Source organism: Pseudophryne corroboree, chromosome 4 (assembly GCF_028390025.1).
Source record: "Pseudophryne corroboree isolate aPseCor3 chromosome 4, aPseCor3.hap2, whole genome shotgun sequence".
Classification (NCBI taxonomy): Eukaryota; Metazoa; Chordata; class Amphibia; order Anura; family Myobatrachidae; genus Pseudophryne; species Pseudophryne corroboree.
The window spans coordinates 607,689,373-607,716,636 of record NC_086447.1 but is presented as its reverse complement, the minus strand read 5'-3'; the positions used below and the strand labels follow the sequence as shown (position 1 = coordinate 607,716,636).

The window sequence follows — 27,264 nt, the reverse complement described above, 5'->3', positions numbered from 1 at the left end:
GATAGGAAGCAGGAAGCTATTTTGAAGTCAGTGTATACACACTCTGGTACTCTACTGAGGCCAGCTATTGCTTCAGCCTGGATGTGAAGTGCTGTAGCAGCATGGACAGATACTCTGTCGGAGGAGATGGATACCCTGGACAGGGATACAGTCTTGCTTACCCTGGGCCATATTAAAGACGTCGTCTTATATATGCGGGATGCCCAGAGGGACATTTGCCTGCTGGGCTCTAGAATTAATGCAATGTCCATTTCTGCCAGGAGGGTCTTATGGACTCGGCAATGGACAGGGGATGCCGACTCTAAAAAACATATGGAGCTTTTGCCTTATAAGGGTGAGGAATTGTTTGGGGACGGTCTCTCGGACCTAGTATCCACAGCGACAGCTGGAAAGTCTACTTTCTTGCCTCAGGTTTCCTCACAGCCTAAGAAAGCACCGTATTATCAAATGCAGTCCTTTCGTTCTCAGAGAAGCAAGAAGGTCAGAGGTGCATCCTTTCTTGCCAGAGGCAGGGGTAGAGGAAAGAAACTGCACCATGCAGCCAGTTCCCAGGAACAGAAGTCCTCCCCGGCTTCCACTAAGTCCACCACATGATGCTGGGGCTCCACAGGCGGAGCCAGGAGCGGTGGGGGCGCGTCTCCGAAACTTCAGCGACCAGTGGGTTCGCTCACAGGTGGATCCTTGGGCTATACAGATTGTATCTCAGGGATACAAGCTGGAGTTCGAGGTGACCCCCCCCCCCCCTCACCGTTACCTAAAATCAGCCTTGCCAGCTTCTCCCACGGAAAGGGAGGTAGTCCTGGCGGCAATTCACAAGCTGTACCTCCAGCAAGTGATAATAATGGTACCCCCCCTTCAGCAGGGAAGGGGTTACTATTCCACACTGTTTGTGGTACCGAACCCGGACGGTTCGGTAAGACCCATTCTGAATTTAAAATCCTTGAACATTTATATGAAAAAATTCAAGTTCAAAATGGAATCGCTCAGAGCGGTCATTGCAAGCCTGGAGGAGGGGGATTTTATGGTATCTCTGGACATCAAGGACGTGTACCTGCATGTCCCCATTTATCCACCTCACCAGGAGTACCTCAGATTTGTGGTACAGGACTGTCATTACCAATTCCAGACGTTGCCGTTTGGTCTGTCCATGGCACCGAGAGTATTTACCAAGGTAATGGCAGAAATAATGGGACTCCTTCGGAAGCAAGGAGTTACAGTTATCCCGTACTTGGACGATCTCCTCATAAAGGCGAGGTCCAGGGAGCAGTTGTTGATCAGCGTAGCACTCTCTCCGGACGTGTTGCTACGGCACGGCTGGATTCTGAATATTCCAAAGTCGCAGCTGATTCCGACGACGCGTCTGCCCTTCCTGGGTATGATTCTGGACACAGAACAGAAGAAGGTGTTTCTCCCGGAGGAGAAGGCTCAGGAGCTGGTGACTCTGGTCAGGGACCTCCTGAAACCAAGACAGGTGTCTGTGCATCACTGCACGCGAATCCTGGGAAAGATGGTAGCGTCATACGAAGCCATTCCCTTCGGCAGGTTCCATGCCAGGATCTTTCAGTGGGATCTGTTGGACAAGTGGTCCGGATCGCATCTTCAGATGCATCGGCTGATCACCCTGTCCCCGAGGGCCAGGGTGTCTCTTCTGTGGTGGATGCAGAGTGCTCATCTTCTCCAGGGCCGCAGGTTCGACATACAGGACTGGGTCCTGGTGACCACGGATGCAAGCCTCCGCGGATGGGGGGCAGTCACTCAGGGAAGAAACTTCCAAGGCCTGTGGTCAAGTCAGGAGACTTGTCTGCACATAAACATACTGGAATTAAGGGCCATATACAACGCCCTGAGTCAAGCGGAGCCCCTGCTTCGAGACCAACCAGTGCTGATTCAGTCAGACAACATCACGGCAGTCGCCCATGTAAACCGCCAGGGCGGCACAAGAAGCAGGGTGGCAATGGCGGAAGCCACAAAGATTCTTCGTTGGGCGGAGAATCACGTGCAAGCACTGTCAGCAGTGTTCATTCCGGGAGTGGACAACTTGGAAGCAGACTTCCTCAGCAGACACTACCTCCACCCGGGAGAGTGGGGACTTCATCAAGAACCCTATACCTGCAGATATACGCAACTAAGATCTCCGTATTATCTGACTATTATTATGTAGTAATATTATTCACTCGGTGTGCATTAGGGAACACAGTTTTTTTTTTTCCTACACAGAATTACCCCTCCCCTTTTAGCACCTGAGTGACATTACAATCTGATTGAGCAGCTTTCCACTTTGTGTATTGTATATAGAGAGGCATAAATGGGTCCGCATTAGGAGGGATTGCTGACTCCAGAAGTGCCACAGGGGAAGCCAGGGGTATCCCCAGGTAAGCTGGCTCTCAGATGCTGTAGGTGCCATTACCATGTGGCCTTACACTGGGAATTTAACCCAGATATATTTGTAATTATTTATGGGGTGGGTGTGGGGTGCGGTGGCCCCTGTGTCGGTATGGCTGGGCTGCTTCAGGTCGGCACACCCTAACACTTTATTAACACTTATTATTTTTCCTATCACTTTGTATATATTATTTTAATCACACCACTTACATAGCACTTCTGTGCTTCTTATTAACCCCTATTAATTCTCACCTGTGTGCTGACCTGGGGTGGCCGACCTGTGCCGACATCGTGGGGTCCTGCACCCCGGGCCCATACCTAGTATTAGGGACCCCCAGTGACGGAGAAGCCTTGTCGATCGGCCTGGGGGCTTAACCCTATACCTGCAGATTTACGCAACTAAGATCTCCGTATTATCTGACTATTATTATGTAGTAATATTATTCACTCGGTGTGCATTAGGGAACACAGTTTTTTTTTTCCTACACAGAATTACCCCTCCCCTTTTAGCACCTGAGTGACATTACAATCTGATTGAGCAGCTTTCCACTTTGTGTATTGTATATAGAGAGGCATAAATGGGTCAGCATTAGGAGGGATTGCTGACTCCAGAAGTGCCACAGGGGAAGCCAGGGGTATCCCCAGGTAAGCTGGCTCTCAGATGCTGTACAGATGTAGCCACCTTTATCTTGACTGGCTGAGGCGTTTGTCCCGATCGAGCATACGCAGCGTAGCGAGGCGCGCCTAGTCACAGAGAGGCGTACCTAATCGCACGGAGGCAGACAGAGCGTTTGGCGTTACCTTTACGTGTAATACCTGCGATCATCCACCAGATGTCGCTTTTTACAATCACCACTGAGCATGCGTGTGGTCTCCCGTAAAATACAATACTGAAATATATAATAAGGACTACTTTACTAAGGCGTCTCATTACGCTGCATACAGTAAATACTCATTACGCTGCATTATTTAATACAGTATATACGATACAGACACAGATAGTACAGCATACAGTATATGATCCATCTACAGTACTTTATGAATATGTGAGCGTCCAAGTCCCGCAGACAAAACAACAGAAAACCAGTAGTGTACACTGTCGCAAATGGACGTGTTAGAAGTTCACTATTGCCTCTTGAGATTAGGAATTTTGTACAGTATGTTAGCGTCCTAATCCTGTAGTCATTACAGCATAATCAAAACCAATGGATTTATTCATCTGTCTGCGGCGAAGTGGTGAAGTGTTCCGCTTCCTATACTCAGAGTCCTGAGTTCGATTCCTAAAGTACAAATGCATGTTAGTTTTTTCCAGACACTTTATTATTTTTTTTATTCACATAAACCAGGGTAAAGCTGCATGAGCGGTTCTACTGTTAAGGTTCTATGCACCGTACAGTACACATACAATTCTATAGCAGGGCAGACTCAATTGAAATGGCTACCGCCTGTGTCTCCTCGCCCAATGGAGGCCCTCGGCTATGGAGCAAGTAACAGCACAGATTTGGTAGGTCACGGGGCAATGCTGAAGGAGCGTCAGAATCCCCTAGCTAAAATACACAGGGGTGATAGGGATAAGTGAGGTCTTTGCGCATAACGATACACCGCAAAGTTCCCCATGGTTTTGATTATGCCTTTTCTTTGAACACGGTATTTTCCACTGCCTCACCCTACCCCCATCCCACTTTCCCCTTCCCCCCCTGGGAGCCTGCAAAGTACATGCAGTAGACAGGGAGGGAGTTCCGATCAGGTTAGAAGACATGTGCAACAGTATACTACTGTATGTAGGAAAATCCACCGCCCACTCTGATTTATGTGAAACCTGTGTGCACCCTTCCATTGAATGTATAACAAAGAAAAATAATAATAATAAAGTGAATGTTACAGGAACACATTAAAAAAAGGTTGGCACTTCCTTCCCATTGGTGTTGGTTTATGCCTTAGGGGACTCGGACGTTAATACTTGTATTTCAAAAGCACAGTGTTTTCCACCGCCTCTCCCTACCCCCATCGCCCTTCCCCCCCTGGGAGCCTGCACAGGTCATGCAGTGGACAGGGAGGGAGTTCAGGTCAGGTACAATACACAAATGCTGACGATCTACAGTACTGTGTTGCTCAGTTAGTTGCGTTGGAATACACTAATTTATACTCATTACCGCTGTGTATTTGTATATAGCGGAATGAATCGCTGCTGCAGATTTACTTTGATTTATGTGAAACCTGTGTGCACCCTTTCATTGAATGTACAACAAAGAAAAAAAATAATAAAGTGAATGTCACGGGAACATAGAAAAAAAAAGGTTGGCACTTTGTGACTCTCAGCATGGGAGGTGGGAGCCTTCATCACTAGGTTGGTATGGAAGGGGAGACAATTAGCTACCGGAGGGTACCAACCCCAAGTTTCTGTGACCCCCACAAGGCTCATGGCAAGCGTCGGAACCTATGGTGGGTCTGAATTAACGGTCCCATTATAGTCTATGGGAAAATGGGTCCAATTTGCGTACTGATATCTCTGGTTCTGGGTGTCCCAGAGACTCAGGACTGGTACCATACAAAAGAGGAGACTCTTGGCTTTCGGGGCAGACCAACCACTAGTTTATGTGACACTGGAAACGGAAACTGGAAGCAACCGTGTTTCGGGTCCCCTCCAGTTGTCCGCCTAGCTTGCACAGGATACAGGGTTTCTGGCTAGATAGGAAATACTGTACAGAAATGCTAAGCATGGTAATTTGACATCCAGGAACATAGGGAGGAGTTTTTATCTCACTCCATTATACTTAGAAAAATTACACTTGCCACTGTACGTTACAAGCTGTTTGTGCTAATTAGTACACTAGTAGAACATACTGTACAGAGATACTAAGGACAGTGATTTGGCATCCACGAACTTAGGGAGGAGCTTTTATCTCTCTCCATTGTAATCTTTCTAAGTATAATGGAGAGAGATAAAAGCTCCTCCCTAAATTCCTGGGTGCCAAATTACCGTCTTTAGTATCTCTGTATAGTATTTTCAATTAGGGTACTAATTAGCACGGACAGCTTGTAAAGTACAGCGGCAAGTTTAATCTTTCTATGTAAAATGGAGAGAGATAAAAGCTCCTCTGGAAGTTCCCAGATGCCAAATCACCATTCTTAGTATCTCTGTACAGTATGTTCTACTAGTATACTAATTAGCACGAACAGCTTTTAACTGGATGCCAAATCACCATACTTCGTATCTCTGTACAGTATGTTCTATTAGGGTACTAATTAGCACGAACAGCTTGTAACGTACAGCGGCAAGTTTAATCTTTCTATGTATAATGGAGAGAGATAAAAGGATTCTCTTCAATATGATAACACTATGCGTATTGTTAATATTATTGATACTTTATCGGGTGCTGGTGGATAAGGAAGGCAGGAAGGGATTGAGTCTAGTGGCAGTGAGTTTAGCATCAATTTTAAAATCTGTGTTAAGCAAAGCTATTGGGCGATAGTTGGCTAACATAGGGTTTTTCCCCAGGTTTAGGAAATGCTAGTCTCCATGCTTTCAACATTTCCCTAGGAAAGGAGCTGATATTCAAGGCTTCATTAAATACCTGTGCTAACACGAGTGTTAGGGTATCTGTGAAGCATTTACAAAATCTATTGATATAGCCATCAGGACATGGGGCCTTTTCAAAAGGGAGGGAGTCTATGGCTATTGCTCTCTCTTGTTTGGTCCATGGATGTTCTAGGGGGTGTAAAGTAGTTGTATTAAAGGCAAATTAATATTTCTAAGAAATTTATCTATGACTGCAAAATGGGTTGGGGAACCTGACGATCGTCCGCTAAGTTACACAATGCAGAATAGTATTCCGCAAAAGCGTTAGTGGTCACTGAGGGGTCTGTCACTTTGGTCTCCCATAGGGTTGTGATATTCCTAATCCGTTCTCTCACCAGTTTACCCCCTCAGCTTCCTGGCGAGTATTTGTCCTGCCCTATCCCCTTGCACATTAAATCTCTATTTAATTTTAAAAACAGCGGAGTGAACCTCCTTCAAAGTTAAAACATTCCATTCCTCACATACTTTACGATATAGCTTACCATTAGATGCCGCCTAGACTCCAAATCCACCAGACGAGTGTCCAACTCAGAACGGCGGTCCCAAGCAACTTTTCGGATGCATGACAGTGCCTGAATTGCCGAACCCCGGACTACTGCCTTTAGGGCACACCAATAGGTTGAGCTAGAAGTGTCTTCGAGATGATTGGTGTCTAAGTAAAGGGAGAGGGACTGAGCTATAGTTTGTTTGGTCTCCAGATCCGATGAGATGATCTCCAATTCACCAAGGGTTGGGTAGGGTTCTGCTGGTTGTAATATCCCAGAGTAAACTAAGAGCTGAGTGGTCTGACCACGTCAGGAGCAGGATAGAATCTGTTAATCTGTTACACGTTCCATTTATAGGACAAAGCCAAATCAATTGAGAATGTGTTATGTACTGGGGAGAAAAAAAGTGTAGTCTCTCGTGGAAGGGTTTCGAGCACACCAAACATCATAAAGGTCCTATTCTAGAGACTGTCTAAATGCATGAGAATGGTCCAGAGAAGTAGGTATACTGGAAGAGCATTGGTGAGTGAACTTATCAACAGCCTGGTCAGGGACCATACTAAAATCCCCCATAACCAAAACTGGTCCATTGCTACAAGTGCATAAGGTATTCCAAAATTTCCTAATAAAGGAGGCCTTTCTAGTATTCGGGGCATAGATGGAAGCTATCGTAACCTGTCTATCCTGCAGTCTCCCCATCAGAATCCGCTATCTACCCTCTTGGTCAACAATTTGTTTGTCCATTACAAAATTGCAAGTATTTGACACCAGGATTGCCACCCCGGCCTTCTGCACATACTGTGTAGCAAACTGTGAATTTGGCATTTGAGAACTGTGGTGTGGCCGACTTGATAAACTGCGTTCCCTGAAAGGCCACTATGTGAGCCCCCAGTTTAGTAAAAAAACACAAGGCTAATCTCCTCTTCATCGGGGAATTCAAACCTTTAACATTCATTGATCTAACATTAACCATAAAGAGTCAAAAAGGCATAGTGATAAATTAAATGAACAGTGGCCCTCATTCCGAGTTGATCTCTCGCTAGCTGCTTTTAGCAGCATTGCAAACGCTAGGCCGCCGCCCTCTGTGAGTGTATCTTATCTTAGCAGAATAGCGAACGAAAGATTAGCAGAACTGCTACTAAATAATTCCCTGCAGTTACTGAGTAGCTCCAGACCTACTCCTAGACTGCGATCACCTCAGTCTGTTTAGTTCCTGGTTTGATGTCACAAACGCACCCTGCGTTCGGCCAACCACTCCCCCGTTTCCCCAGCCACTCCTGCGTTTTTCCCTGGCACGCCTGCATTTTTTAGCACACTCCCGGAAAACGCACTGTTACCTCCCAGAAACGCCCCTTTCCTGTCAATCACTCACCGATCAGCAGTGCGACTGAAAAGCGCCGCACGAACACCAGCAAATCTACTAAGTTTTGTGTTAAATAACTTGGCGCATGCATGCTGCGTACCATGCACATTCGCATTTTCCACCTAATCGCCGCGTTGCGAAAAACGGCAACGAGCGACCAACTCGGAATGACCACCAGTGAGTAGAGGATATGAGTTGTATGGTGCACACCCAATGAGTGGGAATGGAAGACAAAATAGACAAAGCACAGGCAAGGAACAATAGGCAGCAAAACAAGGAAATGTAACAGGGAAATAAAGAAATAATAAAAAAAAGTTTCCCAATAATAGTGATGGGGTCTTTAATAGTTTAGTAAACAAAGGACCCAGGTCACTTTAAAAACCTATAGTCAACCTTAGGAGAGTGCCTGAGCAATAATCGGTTTATGAAGATAAGCAACCAAATGGGCCACCAAAATGGGGGATATCACTCTGTGGTTAAGCCAGAAAAAGATAATGTTTGCCTAAATAGGGATGACAAATAGCTGATAGGCGAGAAGAAACATGAACCATGTAAAGACAATTTTACATTAGTAAGACAAATAATAATCACAATATTTGGAAAAGATTCAATCATTCAGTGTCCTCCAAAGGGTCATGAAAACAAAAAGAAAAGGTGAAACTGGTCATGTCACACGGAGGTTCCGGACTTGTCCCCATAGCCGAGCTAAGTAAACCAACACCGTGACATGGGTTGGCTACCAGGATACAGTGAACATGTAGTACACAAGTCCAGAAAGTGTAACAATAGAATAAAGGGTGACACAGTCTCAATTGATATGTCCTGCTGTAGACTATTCGTTCACGAGACATTTTTGAAGATATGTCTTCGAAATTCCAGGAGACCAAAAGTCAAATGCCAGCGTCAGGCAACGTCACAACAGCCGTGGATCCGTACTTTCTAATGAGCAGCTTCGTGAAGAAACCCCATTGGTATTGGATGTCTGCCTTCCAGAGTGCCCTAGTAACCAGGTAAAAGGACCTTCAAAGGGCCAGGGTTGCCACTGAGAGATACCTAAACTCTTTACGGTCCCCCAGTATAGGGGTGGAGAAGTCCTAGGGTCTTGCTCTTTAAAGTGAAAATAATGAAGTCTCATCAAAGTATTTCTAGGGACATTCGCTGGGGCATTTCTCGCCTTTAAATGATGAATAATGGACCTATATAATGGTAGATGCTCAATCAGCTTAATGATATCATTCAGGTGCTCGAAAGGGAGGGGTATTTCTAAGCAAGAAAAAAAGGGACATTGTTTAACCCAGCACCCTGAATGATAACCGTAACCAGATTTAAATCCCACATAATATTAGAATTCAGAGATCTCGGTTACACATATTTGCGCAAATGTGTGAATAAGCCCCAAAGCCGCATCAAGGCATCTCTGTATATTTGGGGTCCCTAGCGCTATATCTAGGTGCAGGGTGTGGCACCCAAAACACCAGCATGATGAATGATGACTAATGTCCAGAAGTCAGTGATTGTAACTGTAGGAAGCAGCTTCATAAAGATAGCAGTTACGTATTCTCTGAGATCAGAATTGGAGACAGTCTCTGGGATACCCCAAATTTTGATTCTATTTCACAGTGACAGGTCTTTTAGATCACCAGCTTTACTTTTCTGGGCGACCACCTCCCCCTGGAGTTCCTCATGCAAAGTAAGCTGGTCATTGTGGGACTTGACCACTCTCTCCAACTTATTTTCTAGGTGATCCATTCAAGTACCAAGCGCATCAACTGATTGCTGGCAGATTTGCAGGGCTGTCGTAAAGTCAGCAGAAATATAAATTTTTCGAAATTCCAGGCGTTGTTGCATGGCACTGACAGTGAGCGAAGCGTTGTCACCCATATATTCTCTAGATGCCAATCCAGTCACTTGAGAGCTGGATGCCCCATCTGGCAAGTGCAACAATTATTTGTCCGACATGACGGCAACCTTCGGGGGATGAATGTTTAAAGAAGCTGACTAGAAGAACCACTGCTGGATTTTTTTTACTTTTGGGTGGTATATATACATGCCGGTAAGAGATTTTTCATAGGGCCCAGCAGGAATAGTAGAAATGAGAAAGCTAGATCAATTCCGTGACCCACTAGGGTAGCACAATATTACAACACAGAGGAGTGATGGAGGTAGAGGAGAAAAATCAGGCCATGTGCATCTCCTGTTCTCCTCTTTAGCAAGACATTAGAAGGTGATGAGAAAACAAAAAACAAAAATTCTGCTAATACGCGTATGGGCCTCAGAGGGTCTACCCAACCGACGTCCCCAGCTGCTATTTGGTTATGCAGTAACCATGTATGGGCACAGGTGACTTATGGGATAGATTCCATTGATGTGCTGCACCAGCACAGGCCACACCAGAGGGCGTCTGAGTGTATGTAGAACAGGAGGTGAGAAGAGCCAAGTCACTGGCCATAAAGAAGAGGAGAGCAAAAGAACAAGAGGGCAATAACAGAGTACCTGGTGTCTGTGCTCTACTTTCTGTATTGCGTGCAACCGGCTCCGGACATGGCAGACTCCCTCACTAGGACTGATCCTTCCACTCTGGAGAGGGAGAGCTGCTCTCTGTCCCAGAACCCCCAGACAGGTGCCGGAACCCCAAAGCTTGTGGCTAGTTCTCCTGAAACTTCTGCGCCAGCAGGGACTCCGCAGCGGGGTGGAAGAGGTGTGCAAGTTCGCGGCTACCATTTCAGAGGTAGACTGCAACCTGCAAGGGCACTTGTGGTGACCCCCCCGCTTCCGCGACTGTACCACCGCACCGCTGTTACTCCAGGGCCGGTGAGACAGGTCTCTGGTGACCGAGCTGAGGCCTTTGGCTCAAAAAATCAGACGTTTAAAGCAATTCTATGGTGGGAGCACACAAGCATCACGTCTGTTCCTATGGATAGCTAGGTCACGCCCCATGTTCTTTGGTAAATTCCCAGGTTAGTCTCTTGTGAGACTAATGCTGGGTACTCACTGGACAATATATCATTCATACAGTCGACAAACGATAGTGCATACTAACCGTCTGCATGTGTGTACACAAATCTAACTGTGAACAACACAGATATTGCATTGCCCGTGTTTCATATCTTACTGTTGATAATGTCGATATTATCTTAAAACATAAAGCTATACCTTTAAACACACTTTTACCATGGAGCCGCTGCGGCCGCTAAACTTAATATGCACTCTACGTACCTTTTACGCTATTTGCGTAATGAGTCCCGTACCATGTACGTACTCTGCGTGCAAACGCCGCGCTGGGGGTACAAAGTACACGCAGCGCGTACACACTCAATTAATACACTTTTAAACCTTACACAGTTAGGCAATGTAATACACTTTAAACCCTAGCAGGGAAAAGAGGACACACCACCGATTTGTAGTGAATCACTGGGTTCCGACACCACAGAGTAATATTTCTGAAAGGGGGTTAACAATACAAATTATGCACTACAATACAACAGATTAAATGGCTGCAGTCAATGTACATACGTGAGAATATTTGCATGCGCTTCCCGGTCCGGTCCTCCGCTATCAGGTAGATAGCGTTGAGAGTCTTGTGTGTCCGGCCCGGCAGCAACAGGCTTTTTATACAATACTTCCAAAAGCAATACAATGGATACTGTAATCCCTTTGTCCATTGGACACAGGGATGCATCCTTACAGTACAGGAGAGGTCATAGGTTGATTTGAAAAGGTGGGCGATGTCTTTCTCAACTGTTCTTTTGGGTGGTCTCCTCTGGATTCCCGCCGCATACATAATATACAGTAAATACAGTTTATATCTATATTCTGCTTCTGCACATAACTATCCACTGGAACATGCGATCTTCCTCAAACCAACACCGGAATGTTACCCTTAAAATACCCTACAGCTGGATACCAGACACCACCTTATAACCTTAGTCTGTCCCCTCCTATCATGCAAAGGTGAATCCCCTTGTCCTGGAATCATTTAAACTGTTGATACTTGCTGATGTGGTGCAGGGGGACTATGTATACAATGTGCACTATTTGGATTAAATATGTAATGTTTTGATAGCTCTCCATGCGTTCACAAACTCCGCCGTAAATACCCATACCACGCGCAGGACCGCGGGAGCGACCATACGCAAATTGCGGATATGTGCACGCACGGCGGAACAAGTGCACGTGCAGTGGGCATGTGTGTGTATTTTATACGTGCTGCGTGTTCTGTAATATTTTTTGACTTTGACACTGTGTATACAGAAAACAAACAACTGATCCATATGTTGGCCACAAGAACCAGTGAAAATGACATTACAGCTGGTTCTTCTGGCCAGACATATCGTGTGGACGATTGGTTAGTGTGCATACACAATATTTTGTGCATCGTCTCATCGGTCGTTCTGTTGTGTGCATCACATTAGATCTGTAATTGTACAGGAACAGTTTAGCAGACCGTTAGAGTGAAGCTTATTCATTGCCAGATTAATCTCACTAACCAATGCTGGCTCCCATTTTAGCTGCTTGTGTGAGAGGTTAGTGAAAGATGGTACAATATGGTACACATATAGGTATAGAAATACTACAGTAGTTTTTTTGTTTTCTGTCTCTTCCTGTATTCTGCTTCCCACAATCTCCAAACGTGATCTGGGCATCACTTCTAAAGGCATAGTCTAAATTGGGCACATGGAAATTTATTATCAAAACAACACTACAAAATATTAGAAAGAGTTATGATTCCCATTGTTATAAAATTACATTTTGTTTAAAATTGTGTTGTACAGACATTTTATTTTTTTAAGTTTTTACATTTTGGCTATTCATTTTAAATCACTAACTTCCACATTAATATTAATTTGGATTTTGTGCGGCTTATTCTGAAGACACTCTTTACTTTATTAAACAGGAAAACAAATGCCACAGTGGAATATAATCCTCCAAGAAAAGGTAGCCTGCCATCTGACAGCAACAAAGCTTTTTGTATGATTGGGCATCATATGCCATCCCAAGAAGACAGCACGCTATTGGCAGGACAGCTGAGTTTGGGAAACTTGCTCCTATTTAATGGTGAGACTGTGAACTAGCAAATGAAACCTTGACTGTTAAAATAATAATAGTATAGATTTTTTGGCATCAGGAAAAATATATTGAATTCTATTTGAAGAGCGCAATAAGAAGGAAAATTGTTTTCTTATTTTATATTTAGGTCCAACACTTGGCATTGAAGAGGCTTTTCATTTATATTGTCGAGGTCCTGATTTTACATCATTAGTGACTTGTAAGCATGGTGATATTATTATTGACCATTGCAAGTACATTTCAAAGGAAATTCTGCAGAATGAGCACATACATGATTTTCTCATAAAAAATAACGGAATCAACATGACTTCTTTAATTGTAAGTTTGAAAACAATTCTTTGATTTCAGTATTTATAAAGCCTGAAAATGTGTTGATTTTATGTCAATGATTTTATAAGGCTTTCATTTAAGAAATGTTATTTGTAGTGCACTTGGGTACATCTGAAACTGCCAGTAAGAAAGTTATGAATGATTAGGACTTAAGTTTTATCATGGTAGAACAAATTTTAATTTTACAAGTTACAATGCAAACAACATGTTTCTCCTTTTAGGCTGAGAAGCATTTATAGATCCTAACTATCAAAAACAATTTACAATAATAATGCACTCATTTAACGAGTAACACAGATGCAAGTGAATCATATATTACAGCTGCTTTAACTTCCTCCTTTAAGAACACTGTGTTTTCTTATTTTTTCTTTTGTCACAGGGCCCTGAAGTACAGTATATTGTGATTATTGAGGGTTCTCACTGTGTGAGCACTTGCTCATTGTGGACGCATTGACTGTTCCCATTATTTAGCTGTTATTGTTGGCTTTTACCCAGTAACAAATGTTTTGTGATAATGCCCAGATGTACCTACTGTACATTTGTTCTGTCTGATGGTGCAAAATTGTGTATGCCCACAGATACTATACTATGGGCCTTATTCAGACCCAATCGCTGCTATAACAGCAATTGCAGCCTGAAACCCTTGCTGGAGGCGCGTGCGCACCCCGTGAGGACCAGTGAGATGCAGAGTGACCAGTGAGGCAGAGGCAGTCGTGGGGCGGAAGGGGTCGTGACAACCACGTTAGAATGCCATTGGTGGGGTGCAGTCCGGACAATGCAGGCGTGTCCAGACCATTGTGGGAGTGGGCCATGGCGGCTGCGTGATGTCACACGCAGCCGCTGCGACCCAGAACGTGGCGGGTAGCCACTTTCCAGCGCAGCTAGGCTGCACAGGTAGGTAGTTACTTGGTGGGTACGAAAGTGCTTTCGCACCCGTGTGGGGGTGGACTAGCCTTGTGCTGGGCGTCCCCCCACATATCGGAGAAACTGATCGTAGATGTGCTAAATTTAGAACATCTACAATCAGGTCTGAATCACCCCCTTTATCACCTTTTGTAAATCCATGTTTCGCCCACCCGAAAATTAATTGGAAGCTCCTGCTGCACCAGATTTATTGTCTACTTACTGTTACCAGAAAAGTCAAATGTGGCATGAGCCATCAAGAGATACAGAATTAATAAAGCACAAAATAAATCAAAGAAGCTGACCAAAAAAACGCAATGCTTACCCCAATCATATATTGGCTATACGCATAGGCGCTAGAACAGGTGGGGGAGTGGGGTAGCTCCCCCCCCCATCTTCAAATATTTCAGGGGTGACAGTCAAAGTATCGGGTCGTGGGTCACAGTGCGGCCGCCATCTACAGTCAATAAAGGTAGTGTCAGGATGTAGGTAATACTTTTTTTCGACTGATCCTCCCTATACCCTCCTGTGCCCAGCTCCATCCCCTACAGTGTGTGGCTAGTTACTGTGCCCTTGTTATCTCCAGCTTCATATGTTCCTCACCTTTTTGCCCTCAGCACCCCTTTGTCCTTGCACACGCTGCGCTTGTAGTACCCACTGACCGGGTTCAGGTGAAAATGTACCCTGTAGTCTCATTACCTTCCATGCACAGCCTCAGCCAGGGTGTGAGCTACAGTATGAGTGGATCCTGTCTCTTATGTCTTCTACATAAAGTCCCCCACGTTAGTTATGTTTATGGGGTATATTTATTATATAGATTTTTGGGGAAATTAACCGAAAAATCAGGACCCCCTGAAAGTATTACATGGGTTCTGTAGCAGATATCAAAGAGATTTGCTTCTCTTTCCCTGTTTCCCATCTCTTTAATCAGGTAAGTGGTGTGGCGGGTAAGTCCAACTGCCTTTAAGGCAATTTAGGGGCGCCACATGAAGTCCTGGGAGTGCTGCTTTCTTTTGTTACTGAGTGAGCTGACAGTTCCCATGCAAGCTGGGTGTCTTTTCTCTAGCATCCATAAGGGATATCGGGGAGACTTAGGGGGTCATTCCGACCCGTTCGCACGCTGCGGTTCATCGCAGTGGTGCGAACGGGTCAGAATTGTGCATACGCGGCGGCCGCATTGCGCAGGTGCATCGTTGCTCAGCAACGGGCGTCGCCAGGCAGCGACGCAGAGTACAAAATAAACGGTCGCAGCAGCGACCGCAAGAAGATTAACAGGAGGAAGGCTTCCGGGGCGTCAACTCACCGTTTTCCGGGCATGGAGATCCGAATGCAGGCGTGTCCGGGTGTTTGGAGGGCGGATGTCTGACGTCAATTCCGGGACCTTCATCGCTGGATCCATCGCACAGGGCAAATAACTGCAGGGCTAGTCTTGTTTTATACAAAACTTTTTTTAGCATAGCACTTTCCCATAGGCGGCGTGTAGTTGATCGCACAAGCAGCAAAAAGTTGCTACGTGCGATCAACTCCGAATGACCCCCTTAGTACGATGGGGTCCAAAGGAGCCGGTGCACTTTAAATTTCTTCAACTGTGTATGCTGACTCCTCCCCTATATGCTCCCTCCCACAGGCAGGTTAGAAAAAAGTGCTCTCAGGAGAGGATGCACACACTGCAAGCTCCAGAGTTTTTCTTCAGTTTCTTTTTCAGTCTTTGTTATTTTCGGTATGCTGTTTGGGCAACAGCATACCTGCACCGCGGGATTTAGGGGGGGGGGGCGGCGGTCACCTGCCTTTGCGAGGTGTCAGAGCCGCTTCCCCGCTGCAGGACCACTGTCCTGAGAGGTTGTTGTACAGCGGGGCACTGTGCCTTGGCGGTCACAATTGCAGCACGCCGCACTCCCCTAACATTAGCCTGAAGGTGACATTGCTGGTAAGTACAAACCGAAGGTCCCGCTAGGGGGGTCCCCCAGTTTATGGTGCGGCAGAGTGCTGGGGCAGCATTTGCGACCCTCCTGGGGGGAGACCCGCTACAGCCCCCGTTTGTACACTGGCAGCGGTGGGTAAAACTAGCACTTGTGTGATGTTTTCTACTCATGGGGAGGCTTTTTCCAGTATAAAAATTACAGAAGCTCCGGCGCCATTGCAGGGAGCGGAAATTTCTCAGAGCGAGACCAGCTGCGTTTTGGTGCCTTCCTCTGCTTACAAGCAGCAGCAGGCACACACAGCTCCTCCAGACACTCGGATAACACTGTAAAACTGGTCCAGGGGTGTAGCAAAGGGGGAGAGCCGCTATTATACACTAATCTGTGTCCTGAAAAGGACAAAATACCGGTGTTACACTGTGAAATAACAGTTTGCAGCAAAAACACCAATTATGCATTGTATGTCACACCAGATTCTCTCTTTCTACGTCTGGTTCATTATCATGTGAACAATGTAGTCAGTCCTCACAGCTCAATGAGGGGACTGGGGGGTAGGGTCAAGAGCTTTCCAGGCTGGGTGCCATTAAAATCGTGTTGTCAGATATGTCATCACAGCTCACTGCTGATGCTCAAAAAACTCAACAATTGCAGCAGGCTGTTGCAGACCTGGCTGCAAGGGCTGACCAGCCCCCCTCTCTAATTCAGGACCACAAAAACGTGGTTTGCCTGCTTTGCTCTCAGATTCAGATGAGGAAATACTGGAGGAGAGGTAGGAATTGGAACCTATTACTGGGGATTCCCCTTTTGCACAGGGTATTGAACCCCTTATTTTGGCTATATGGGACGTTTTAAAGCTCCCTCTAGAGGACACTGCGTCATAGCAGTCGGTTTTCTTCACACAGAACAAGCCCAATATCACTTTCCCTGATTCTGGAGAGTTAGATGACCTATTTAAGTTGGCCTGGAAAAATCCAGATAAAAAATACCAAGTATCAAAACTGTTTTTACACACTTTCCCTTTTGCTTCTGAAGTCAGAAAATTCTGGGAATAACCCCCGGCTGTGGACGTTTCAGTCTCGCACCTATCCATGAAGGCGGTGCTGCCGGACCTCGGGGTCCATCACTATGAAAGACCCTGGAGATAGCGACTACACTGAAGTCTATCTGCACAGCGGGGGGTATGTCTAAAAGACCGGTCATAGCAGGTTGATGGATGTCTCATGCCATTCATACCTGGGTTACTCAGATTCAGGAGGGCCTCTTGGGGGATATGCCCCTGGTCACTACAGTGACTCTTCTGAAGCACATTCAGGACACTGCACGTGTCCTGTGTGACTCTCTCAAGGATTCTGGTGGCGAGTGAGTCACTGGCGACCTTACAAGCGGGGAGCCGGTGTGAATGGCGACAACAGGGTAGGAATGCAGTACTAATTGCGTTCCGAAGAGCTCAGCGGTACACAGTGCGGCGCTGTGAGGTAGCGCCCTGAGCCAGCGCGGATACCCTACACTGGTCGCTCAAGTCTACCAGGGACCTCGGTGCCCCTGTTATCAAAATTGTCAGGCCTGTATAATCTTTTGAAAATGCGGGAAGAGGCGCCATTTCCATGGGGCGGAGCTTCTCAGAGTGGACCCAGCACCGTTCAGCGCCATTTTCTCCCTGCAGAGACAGATCCAGAGACGCTGACGGGGAGTGCTGTCACTCCACACGACTCCAGCTATCCTGTGCGGTACCAGGGGATTGTAGAAGGGGGTGAGGCTGTAAATTTCTGTGTAGTCTATTAAGGGTACACAGTCAGCGCTTGGTATTTTGTTATATCGACCTAATTAAGCGCTATATGTGTGCTGGCTCCAAGCTCTTCTTGGGGGAAAACTGCGTCTGACATTTTCCTGTGTGAGTGTGGTGTATGTTTCTTACATAGCCATGTCCATGGACTCTTAAGTCTTATGCTGCAGAGGATGCTTCTTCTCCTGAGGAATACATTCCATGTACCCAGGAATGTAATGTCTTGTCTCAGATTCCTATTACTGAGCCAGAATGCCTGACATCTATTAAAGGAATGATCTCTCAGATCTCTACTAGGGTAGCTCATACTGAGACTGAAACTCAGGTTTTAAAGAATTCTATGGCAGTTTGGTCAGGTTCTGTTCCTATTCATTCTAAATCCCCTAGCATATGCCCACAAAAACGTGCACTTGCCCAGATTATGCAAGATGACACGGATACCGACTCTGACACGGCAGACGGTGATGGGGATGTGCTGAAGGGGGCGGCATCTCTGGCAAAAGGGGTGCAGCTCATGATTGAGGCCATTAGAGATGTGCTAAATATTAATGACACACCACCTGAGCAGGTTGAGGAGGCATACTTAACAGATAATAAGAAATCCTCGCTAACCTTCCCTGCGTCTAAAGAATTAAACGCTTTAATTGGAAACCCTGGAGAAAAAATTCCAGATCCCAAAAAGGGTTCTGGTTGCTTTTCCCTTCCCTGAGGAGGATAGAAAAAGGTGGGAAAGCCCACCATAGTTGATGCATCTGTCTCCAGACTGTCAAAAAAGGTGGTTTTACCTGTCCCTGTATCTACCGTGTTAAAAGAACCGGCTGATCGTAAGATTGACACTACGCTCAAATACATGTATACTGCTTCAGGGGTGGCGTTGAGGCCCACTGTTGCCTGTGCTTGGATCTCTAAAGCTATAGTAAAGTGGTCAGGCACGTTACTAGAGGATTTAGATACAATGGACAGAAGTGACATTGAACTGTTTTTACGTAACCTACAGGATTCTGTGGGGTTCATGGTGGAATCCATGAAGGACCTGGGTACGCTGAATGCAAGGATACCTTCCATGTCTGTCTCAGCTCGCAGGGGACTCTGGCTACGCCAATGGTCTGCAGACGCGGAATCCAGGAGAAGTGTGGAGAACCTACCCTACACAGGTCAGGCTTTATTTGGAGAAGCGTTGGATGCGTGGATTTCCACGGCAACTGCGGGTAAGTCACCTTTCCTTTCCTCTGGTACACCTTCTACGAAGAAACCCTTTTTTTAATCTGCATCGCAGTCCTTTCGGACCACTAAGACAAAAAGGTCCAGGCCTCTTACCACATTCTTTAGAGGTGGGCGTGCAGGCTCCCAGGACCAGACACCTGCTTCTGGTTCCTCAAAATCCTCAGCATGATGGTGGACTGCACAGCTTGGAGGACGGGCTTGTGGGTGCGAGACTCAGTTGTTTCAGCCACGTCTGGGTGTCGTCCGGCCTGGATCCCTAGGTACAGGATATTGTATCCCAGGGGTACAGACTGGCGTTTCAAGAGCTCCTGCCTCACCGATTCTTCAAATCAGGCTTGCCAGCTTTACTGACAGACAGGGCTATCTTACAGGAAGCCATCCAAAAATTGGAAAATTCAAAAGGCATTGTTCCAGTTCCTCCTCGTATGCAACACATGGGTTACTATTCAAACCTTTTCGTGGTACTGAAACCGGATGGTTCGGTCAGACCGATTTTGAACTTGAAATCGTTAAACCCTTATCTGAGGGAGTTCAAATTCAAAATGGAGTCTCTGAGAGTGGTGATCTCAGGTCTGGTGGAGGGAGAGTTTCTGGTATCCTTGGATATCAAGGATGCGTACCTCCACATTCCGATTTGGCTGTCTCACCAGGCTTATCTCAGATTTGCACTGTTAGACAGTCACTATCAGTTCTAGGAACTGCCATTCGGTCTGTCCACGGCACCGACGGTGTTCACCAAGGTGATGGCAGAAATAATGGTTCTACTCCGCAAACAGGGAGTGAACATTATTCCATGTCTGGACGATCTGCTGATAAAGGCATTGACCAGGGAGACGTTGTTGCAGTCCATTGCTCTCACGACTCATCTGCTCAGGGAACATGGTTGGATCCTGAACCTACCAAAGTCACATTTGGAGCCGATAAGGAGATTGTCTTTCCTAGGGATGATCCTCGACATGTAAGTGCAGAGGGTGTTTCTACTGGAGAAGAAAGCGTTGGTGATACAAACGATGGTCTGGGGTGTCCTTAAACCAGCCCGGGTATCGGTTCATCAGCACATTCGCCTTCTGGGGAAGAGGGTTGCCTCCTACAAGGCTCTACAGTACGGAAGATTTCATGCTTGTTCCTTCCAACTTGATCTCCTAGACAAGTGCTCGGGTTCTCATCTACATATGCACCTGAGGATACGTTTGTCGCCGAAAGCAAGGATTTCACTCCTCTGGTGGCTGCAAATGCCTCACTTTCGGGAGGGCCGCAGGTTTGGAATTCTGGACTGGATCTTTCCAACCACGGATGCGTGTCTCCGGGGATGGGGCACAGTCACTCAAGGGGAAACCTTCCAAGGAAGGTGGTCAAGTCTGGAATCCAGTCTTCCAATAAACATTCTTGAACTAAGAGCCATGTACAATGGTCTTCTCCAAGCGGCACATCTTCTGCGAGATCGAACCATTCAAGTTCAGTCGGACAATGTAACGACGGTGGCCTACATAAACCGACAGGGCGGAAGGAATAGCAGAGCTGCAATGTTGGAGGTAACAAGAATCATCCTCTGGGCAGAAAAACACGCGTTGGCGCTGTCAGCAAATTTTAACAGTGGACAACTGGGAAGTGGACTTCCTCAGCAGACACGATCTCCATCCAGGAGAGTGGGCCCTTCATCCAGACATGTTCACGGAGGTGACAAATCTTTGGGGGGTTCCTCAAATAGACATGATGGCCTCCCGCCTCAACAAGTAGCTTCGGAAGTATTGTTCCAGGTCACGAGACCCGCAAGCAGTGGCAGTGGACGCCCTGGTGACTCCGTGGGTGTTCTAGTCGGTGTACGTGTTTCCTCCACTTCCACTCATTCCAAGGATTCTAAAGCTCATAAGAAGAACAAGAGTTCAGGCAACCCTCATTCCTCCGGACTGGCCAAGAAGGGCTTGGTAAGCGGATCTTCTGGGCCTACTGCTGGAAGATCCGAGGCCTCTTCGGGAGCACCTGCTACAGCAGAGTCCGTTCGCTTATCAAGACTTACCGCGGCTACGTTTGACGGCATGGAGGTTGAACGCCAGATATTAGCTCGGAAGGGCATTCCGAAAAAGGTTATTCCTACCCTGATACAGGCTAGGAAAGGAGCAACGTCTAAACATTACCATCGCATTTGGAAAAAGTATGTATCTTGGTGTGAATCCAAGAAGTTTCCTACGGTGGAGTTTAGACTTGGATGGTTTCTCCTTTTCCTGCAAGCAGGTGTGGATATGGGCCTGAGGTTGGGATCTGTAAAGGTTCAGGTTTCGTCCTTATCCGTTTTCTTCCAGAAACAGCTGGCTTCCCTCCCTAAGGTTCAGACTTTATTGAAAGGGGTTCTGCACATCCAGCCTCCCTTTGTGCCGCCTACGGCACCCTGAGATCTTAATGTGGTGTTACAGTTCCTCCAATCGGATTGGTTCGAACCTCTACAGGAGGTTGAAGTCAAGTTTCTCACGTGGAAGGCTGTCACTTTGTTGGCCTTAGCTTCTGCTAGACGCGTGTCTGAGTTCAGGGTTTTGTCTTGTAAAAGCCCCTATTTGATCTTCCATGAAGATAGAGCCGAGCTCCGGACACGTCAGCAGTTCCTTCCAAAGGTTGTGTCGGCTTTTCATATGAAACAACCTATTGTGGTGCCAGTTGCTACTGACTCCACAATTCCATCAAGGTCTGTGAATGTTGTAAGGACGTTTAAAATCTACGTGCAGAGGACTGGTCGTCACAGAAAATCGGACTCTGTTTGTCCTGTATGATCCCAAGAAACTTGAGTGTCCTGCTTCTAAGCAGACGATCTCTCGCTGGATTAAATTCACTATCCAGCATGCATATTCTACGGCAGGATTTCCGTGTCCAAAACCTGTTAACTCTTCTCGTAAGGTGGGTTCTTCCTGGGCGGATGCTCGGGGTGTCTCGGCTTTACAGCTTTGCCGAGCGGCTACTTGGTCTGGGTTGAGCACGTTTGCTAAATTATACAAGTTCGATACTTTGGCCTCTGAGGACCTGACATTTGGTCAATCAGTTCTGCAGGAGCCTCAGCGCTCTCCCTCCCATTCTGGGAGCTTTGGTACATCCCCATGGTACTAATATGGACCCCAGCATCCTCTAGGACGTAAGAGAAAATAGGATATTGGTACCTACCGGTAAATCCTTTTCTCGTAGTCCGTAGAGGATGCTGGGCGCCCGCCCAGTGCTTCGTTATCCTGTAGGGGTTACTTTGTGCAGTACTGCTTTGTTCTTAGTTAATTACTGCGTTGTTAGTTGATTCAGTAATGTTATTCAGCTATTGCTGAGTTTTCAAGCTAGTTAGCCTTGTTTGTGTGAGCTGGTGTTAATCTCGCCACTGTCTTGTGTAACGTCCTTCTCTTGAAGTTGTCCGTCTCCTCGGGCACAGTTTCTAGACTGAGTCTGGTAGGAGGGGCATAGAGGGAGGAGCCAGCCCACACTGTTAAACTCTTAAAGTGCCAGTGGCTCCTAGTGAACCCGTCTATACCCCATGTTACTACTGTGGACCCCAGCATCCTCTACGGACTACGAGAAAAGGATTTACCGGTAGGTAATTAAAATCCTATTATCCTACATACAGGACACCTCTTTGGTGGAATATTCAATAATAAATAACATGAGATCGAATTGACATTTATTGACTATAGACACCCACTTCTTACAAAAAGCAACACGCGTTTCTCGGCCTCAAAAGCTTTAGAAGAAACAGACAGCTTTTGAGGCCGAGAAACGCGTCAAGGATATCGAGTTTACGGACCCAATCAGCTGACTGTCACTACCATCACATCAGCTCCATTACCAAGACCCTGGTTTGCACACCGACAGGGCACCTCCCTCCCACACTCCGTTAAAGTTCATTCCCGCTATCCATCCAGCTCAGCGTGGTCCATCTGACCCCCACTCACTGCAGAGAAGGGATCCCGTCAGCAGTTACCTCCGGCTGCACAATCTCCGCACTCGAGCCGCTGCAAACCCGACTCAGTGCAGCTGCAACTCACCCGGTCCCTAGTCTGTGGACGCACGGCTGGATTAAGACTCATTGTCCACTAACGATTTTTCTTTACAACTTGAACTAATAAAATTATTACGGAGTGTGTGATAACCAATAGGAGGATTTTAAACTTCAGTGGGTGAGATACTAACCTTACTTACATATTCCAGCGATGCTTTCCAATATGGATGCCTTACATATTTAAATTAAATTTGTCCTGACTATAAAGACTTGCACTACTGTGCATAGATTCAATGAGATACTAAAGGGCCCTACAGACAGGGCGATAATACTCAAAGATATGAACGTTCTTGTTCATTAATGAACGAGATACCGTTCATATCTTTCAGTGTGGAGGCACCAGCGATGAACGATGCGCGGCCCCGCGCTCGTTCATTGCTGGTGCCCCGTCGCTTGTGCATGCAGGCCAATATGGACGATCTCTTCCATATTTGCCTGCACTGCTATAGAGCTGGGTGACAGGGGCAGTAAAGAAACTTCACCAGTCACTGCCCCACCCTGCCGTCGGATCGCCCGTCGGCCGTATCCGCCGTCGGGCAGCTCGGCGGCGGATCGCAAAGTGTGTAGGGCACATTACGGTTTCTAATCTTACAGTTTAACGTGTTACATCATTTATTACATTGTTGCTAGCAGCACGAGTCTCTGTGTTCCCAAAACTAGATAACCATATATTACCTGTTATTTTTATATGTAATACATTTGTGTCATGGTTTTTATACCACATTGTTTTAATAAAAATTCATTATTCCATACACTCAGCGATCACACCTTTTTTCTTTTAACTTTGCAACTTAGCTGTGCCAAGCATTCTGCCAGAGGCTCTTTCTTAATATATGCATCTTATTTGCATCAATAATGCTTCAAAAGTACAATGTAAGGGTATACTGACACTGGCATTTCATGTACTTCTGTGTTCGATTCAACAGATATGTGTACTACTTGGCATACAGGAAAATATCCACATTGTTCTCCGTGTTCTTGCATTCAGTTCTGCCTTGGCCCCACATACATCAGTCTAACAGGCAAATAAAGAGTATAGTTAAAAGGACAAAATCTGTTGAGAGAGATAGTGGAAGTGGAAAAGCTGTTGGTGCAATCAATGTCTTTCTGCTTGCACATGCACGAACCCTTGCATTAGTTGATTGGATACTTGTATTAGTGGAATACATATAATTTACCGATGGCCGGGTTCCTGGCTGTCATGGTCCCGACAGCAGGATCACGGCCATCAGTATACCGGCAGCGGGGTGAATGCTAGAAAATCCCCTTGCGGGCTCGCTGCACTTGCCAAAGGTTTTATTCTTCCTATATGGGTGTCGTGTACACCCATAGAGGGAGAAAACACTGTGGCACCGGTATACTGGTGGCTGCATTTCACCACCTGTCGGGATTCCAGTGTCAGTATTGTGACTGCCGGGATCCCGACAGACGGCCTCTTGATCGCCTCTCGTATTAGTATAATGCAGTAAATCAGGTTACTGCCGATGACTGCATCTAGAGCCACTTTGTGTTTAACTCTGAATCAGCCCAATAAAGTGCATTTTTTTTATACTGTGTGAATTAAAACTTGTTGTTTTGAATGTTATGCCACAATATGGTTACATTTGTTCAATGCTTGATATTCTAGGAAAATCTTGCAATTGTGTATGATATGCATAACCCTGCTTGTTACACAATATATGAACCAGTAATCAGGATGAAAGGAAGCCTAAAAATGCCATCCTCTCAAAGACCATTCATTGCCAAAGAAGTTACTAGCAGAACATTGGACTCGCAGTCATTGAAGATGCTACAGCCACATGTTAAGAAAAATATACACAGTGTTCTGCACGAGATTGGAGGAATTGGAGCGATTGTGTTTCTGTTTGCAAGAGTAAGGATATATTTTTTTTTTCTCCATATCAAATCGTTTTTAAATATATTATTTAAATTGAAAATAAACTTTCTCGAAATATCAAAATCCATAATTTCCTGGTTTAAAATTAATTTGAGAAAATGATTGCGGTGGGAAGTAATGTAAAGCTACGTGCTGTTCAGTCTTCAAATTCTTACTTTAATATTAATGCCAGTAGAACACCAAAATGTTTTAATGTGAAGTACATTGTTCTGCACTAGACTGACATTCCGCTGTAGCTTTGTTTAAAATATAAACATTGCCTCTCCACTCCTTTACAGACCACTAAAGCTAATCCCACATCTTAATTACAATGTCCTAATGGGATCCCAGGCAAAAAGCAGACAAGTGTACTGCCAAGGTATCAGCCATTCTGTGTCATCTGAATTAGTGAAGGACTGTCCTATCATGGCAACCTGATTCAGATGACACAGACATAACTGTAAATATCACCACAGAGAAGCGGAGACTTAAATCATATGTAGGGGAAATAATAACATTGGACACCAAAATGACTATAGTTGGGCACACACTGGGTGATATATCGTGAGCCCGTTCGCGGGTGTTGTTCACCCTATACACATTGCATCTGCTGTGCAGCACAGCTGATGCCAATATATGTTCTATTATACAGATGTGCTCTTTCTTATCTTACAGGTAAACACTTGGCAGCAATTTACAGACACCCTACCAAGACTAGCAGTGGCGTGCGTATGCACCATGCATTCCTATTAAAGCGGGTGCATACATACGCACCCGCAGACATTCGGGGGCATACTATTTGTGGCAAACCAGTGTGGACACCTCTGTATTGGCACATCTGGCTGTGTGTATACCTATATGCGAGGGGCTGACATCACAGCTGGGCGGATAAATTTGAACGCCCGCCCAGCTGGGTGTCCTGACCAGCACGTCAAGCGGCCGATCCATAAGTCTGTATTCTCACCTAGATCGGCTACTCAGTTCACCAATGTGTCAGTCAGCTGTGTACCCATTTTTCAGACTATAGATTGAGGCTTTGTCTTCATACATCTAGCCTCAATACACCATGCACTGCGTGCTGCCTTGCGTGCGTTTGGCACCAGGTCTCGCGCAACTCTGCTAATGTCAGGTGTCTTTTTTTTTTTTCTTTCTTTTTTTTTGCAGACAATGCATTTTGTCGCAATGCAATTTGGCTAGGACGCACATAGAGACTGTTCTGATTAATTTGATATGACACCTGTGTATTACAGTATGTGTGACTGAGTCTGTATATAGAACAGAAAAAGCTATACTCCGTGTACAGATCCAGAGACTCAATCACACACAGATAAACAAGTGTCATATCAAATTAATCAGCACAGTCTTCTAGCACATTGTACTTGCATCATGTTGAAGACTAAAACACATTTTCAGCACGAAAGGCGCAAAAGGAGCAGGCTCTTGCAGAGTTTCACAGGACCACACGAGATGAGAGGAACTGTTTGGCGTGATTGCAGCAATGATGTATGAGAATACATCTGTACAATGTGTTACTTCCTGCAGCCATGCTGTGCGACCATAGAGATACTCAAAATTTCGATAATTGACTGCTATGCCGCAGACACTGCGTCTTTGTAAGCAGCAGCTAGGATTTGCAAAGCTTCCAGTGGGCATCTCCATACAAATCCAGGCGGCAGCAACATTTGCGTATTTTTGCATTTCCACAGCATACAAATTTACATCAGGCCCATATACAAAAGTCTTTCAGGCACGTAGATTTTATTTATTCATTTATTAAGATACGTTTATTGCTGTAGGCAAAAATCACCATGGAAGATATATCCACCAGGTTTTGAATATATTTGAGCTTTTTGAACACTGTGTAAATACAGTATTTCTCTATCGTCCTAGTGGATGCTGGGGTTCCTGAAAGGACCATGGGGAATAGCGGCTCCGCAGGAGACAGGGCACAAAAAGTAAAGCTTTTTCCGATCAGGTGGTGTGCACTGGCTCCTCCCCCTATGACCCTCCTCCAGACTCCAGTTAGATTTTTGTGCCCGGCCGAGAAGGGTGCAATCTAGGTGGCTCTCCTAAAGAGCTGCTTAGAGAAAGTTTAGCTAGGTTTTTTATTTTACAGTGATTCCTGCTGGCAACAGGATCACTGCAGCGAGGGACTGAGGGGAGAAGGAGTCAACTCACCTGCGTGCAGGATGGATTGGTTTCTTGGCTACTGGACATCAAGCTCCAGAGGGACGATCACAGGTACAGCCTGGATGGTCACCGGAGCCGCGCCGCCGGCCCCCTTGCAGATGCTGAAATCAGAAGAGGTCCAGAATCGGCGGCTGAAGA

At 45.9% G+C, this 27,264-nt stretch overlaps 1 protein-coding gene across 3 annotated transcripts in view; it reads left to right on the top strand.

Annotated features, from left to right (window-relative positions):
* The window catches only part of LYST (lysosomal trafficking regulator), an 864,675-nt gene that overhangs the window by 368,874 nt on the left and 468,537 nt on the right, over positions 1 to 27,264 (top strand). For all 3 annotated transcript variants that reach the window (XM_063917604.1, XM_063917602.1, XM_063917605.1), the window contains exons 14-16: positions 12,705 to 12,865; positions 13,005 to 13,195; positions 24,688 to 24,933. In XM_063917604.1, the coding sequence (XP_063773674.1) occupies positions 12,705 to 12,865; positions 13,005 to 13,195; positions 24,688 to 24,933 (598 nt within the window). The remainder of the gene's footprint in view (positions 1 to 12,704; positions 12,866 to 13,004; positions 13,196 to 24,687; positions 24,934 to 27,264) is intronic.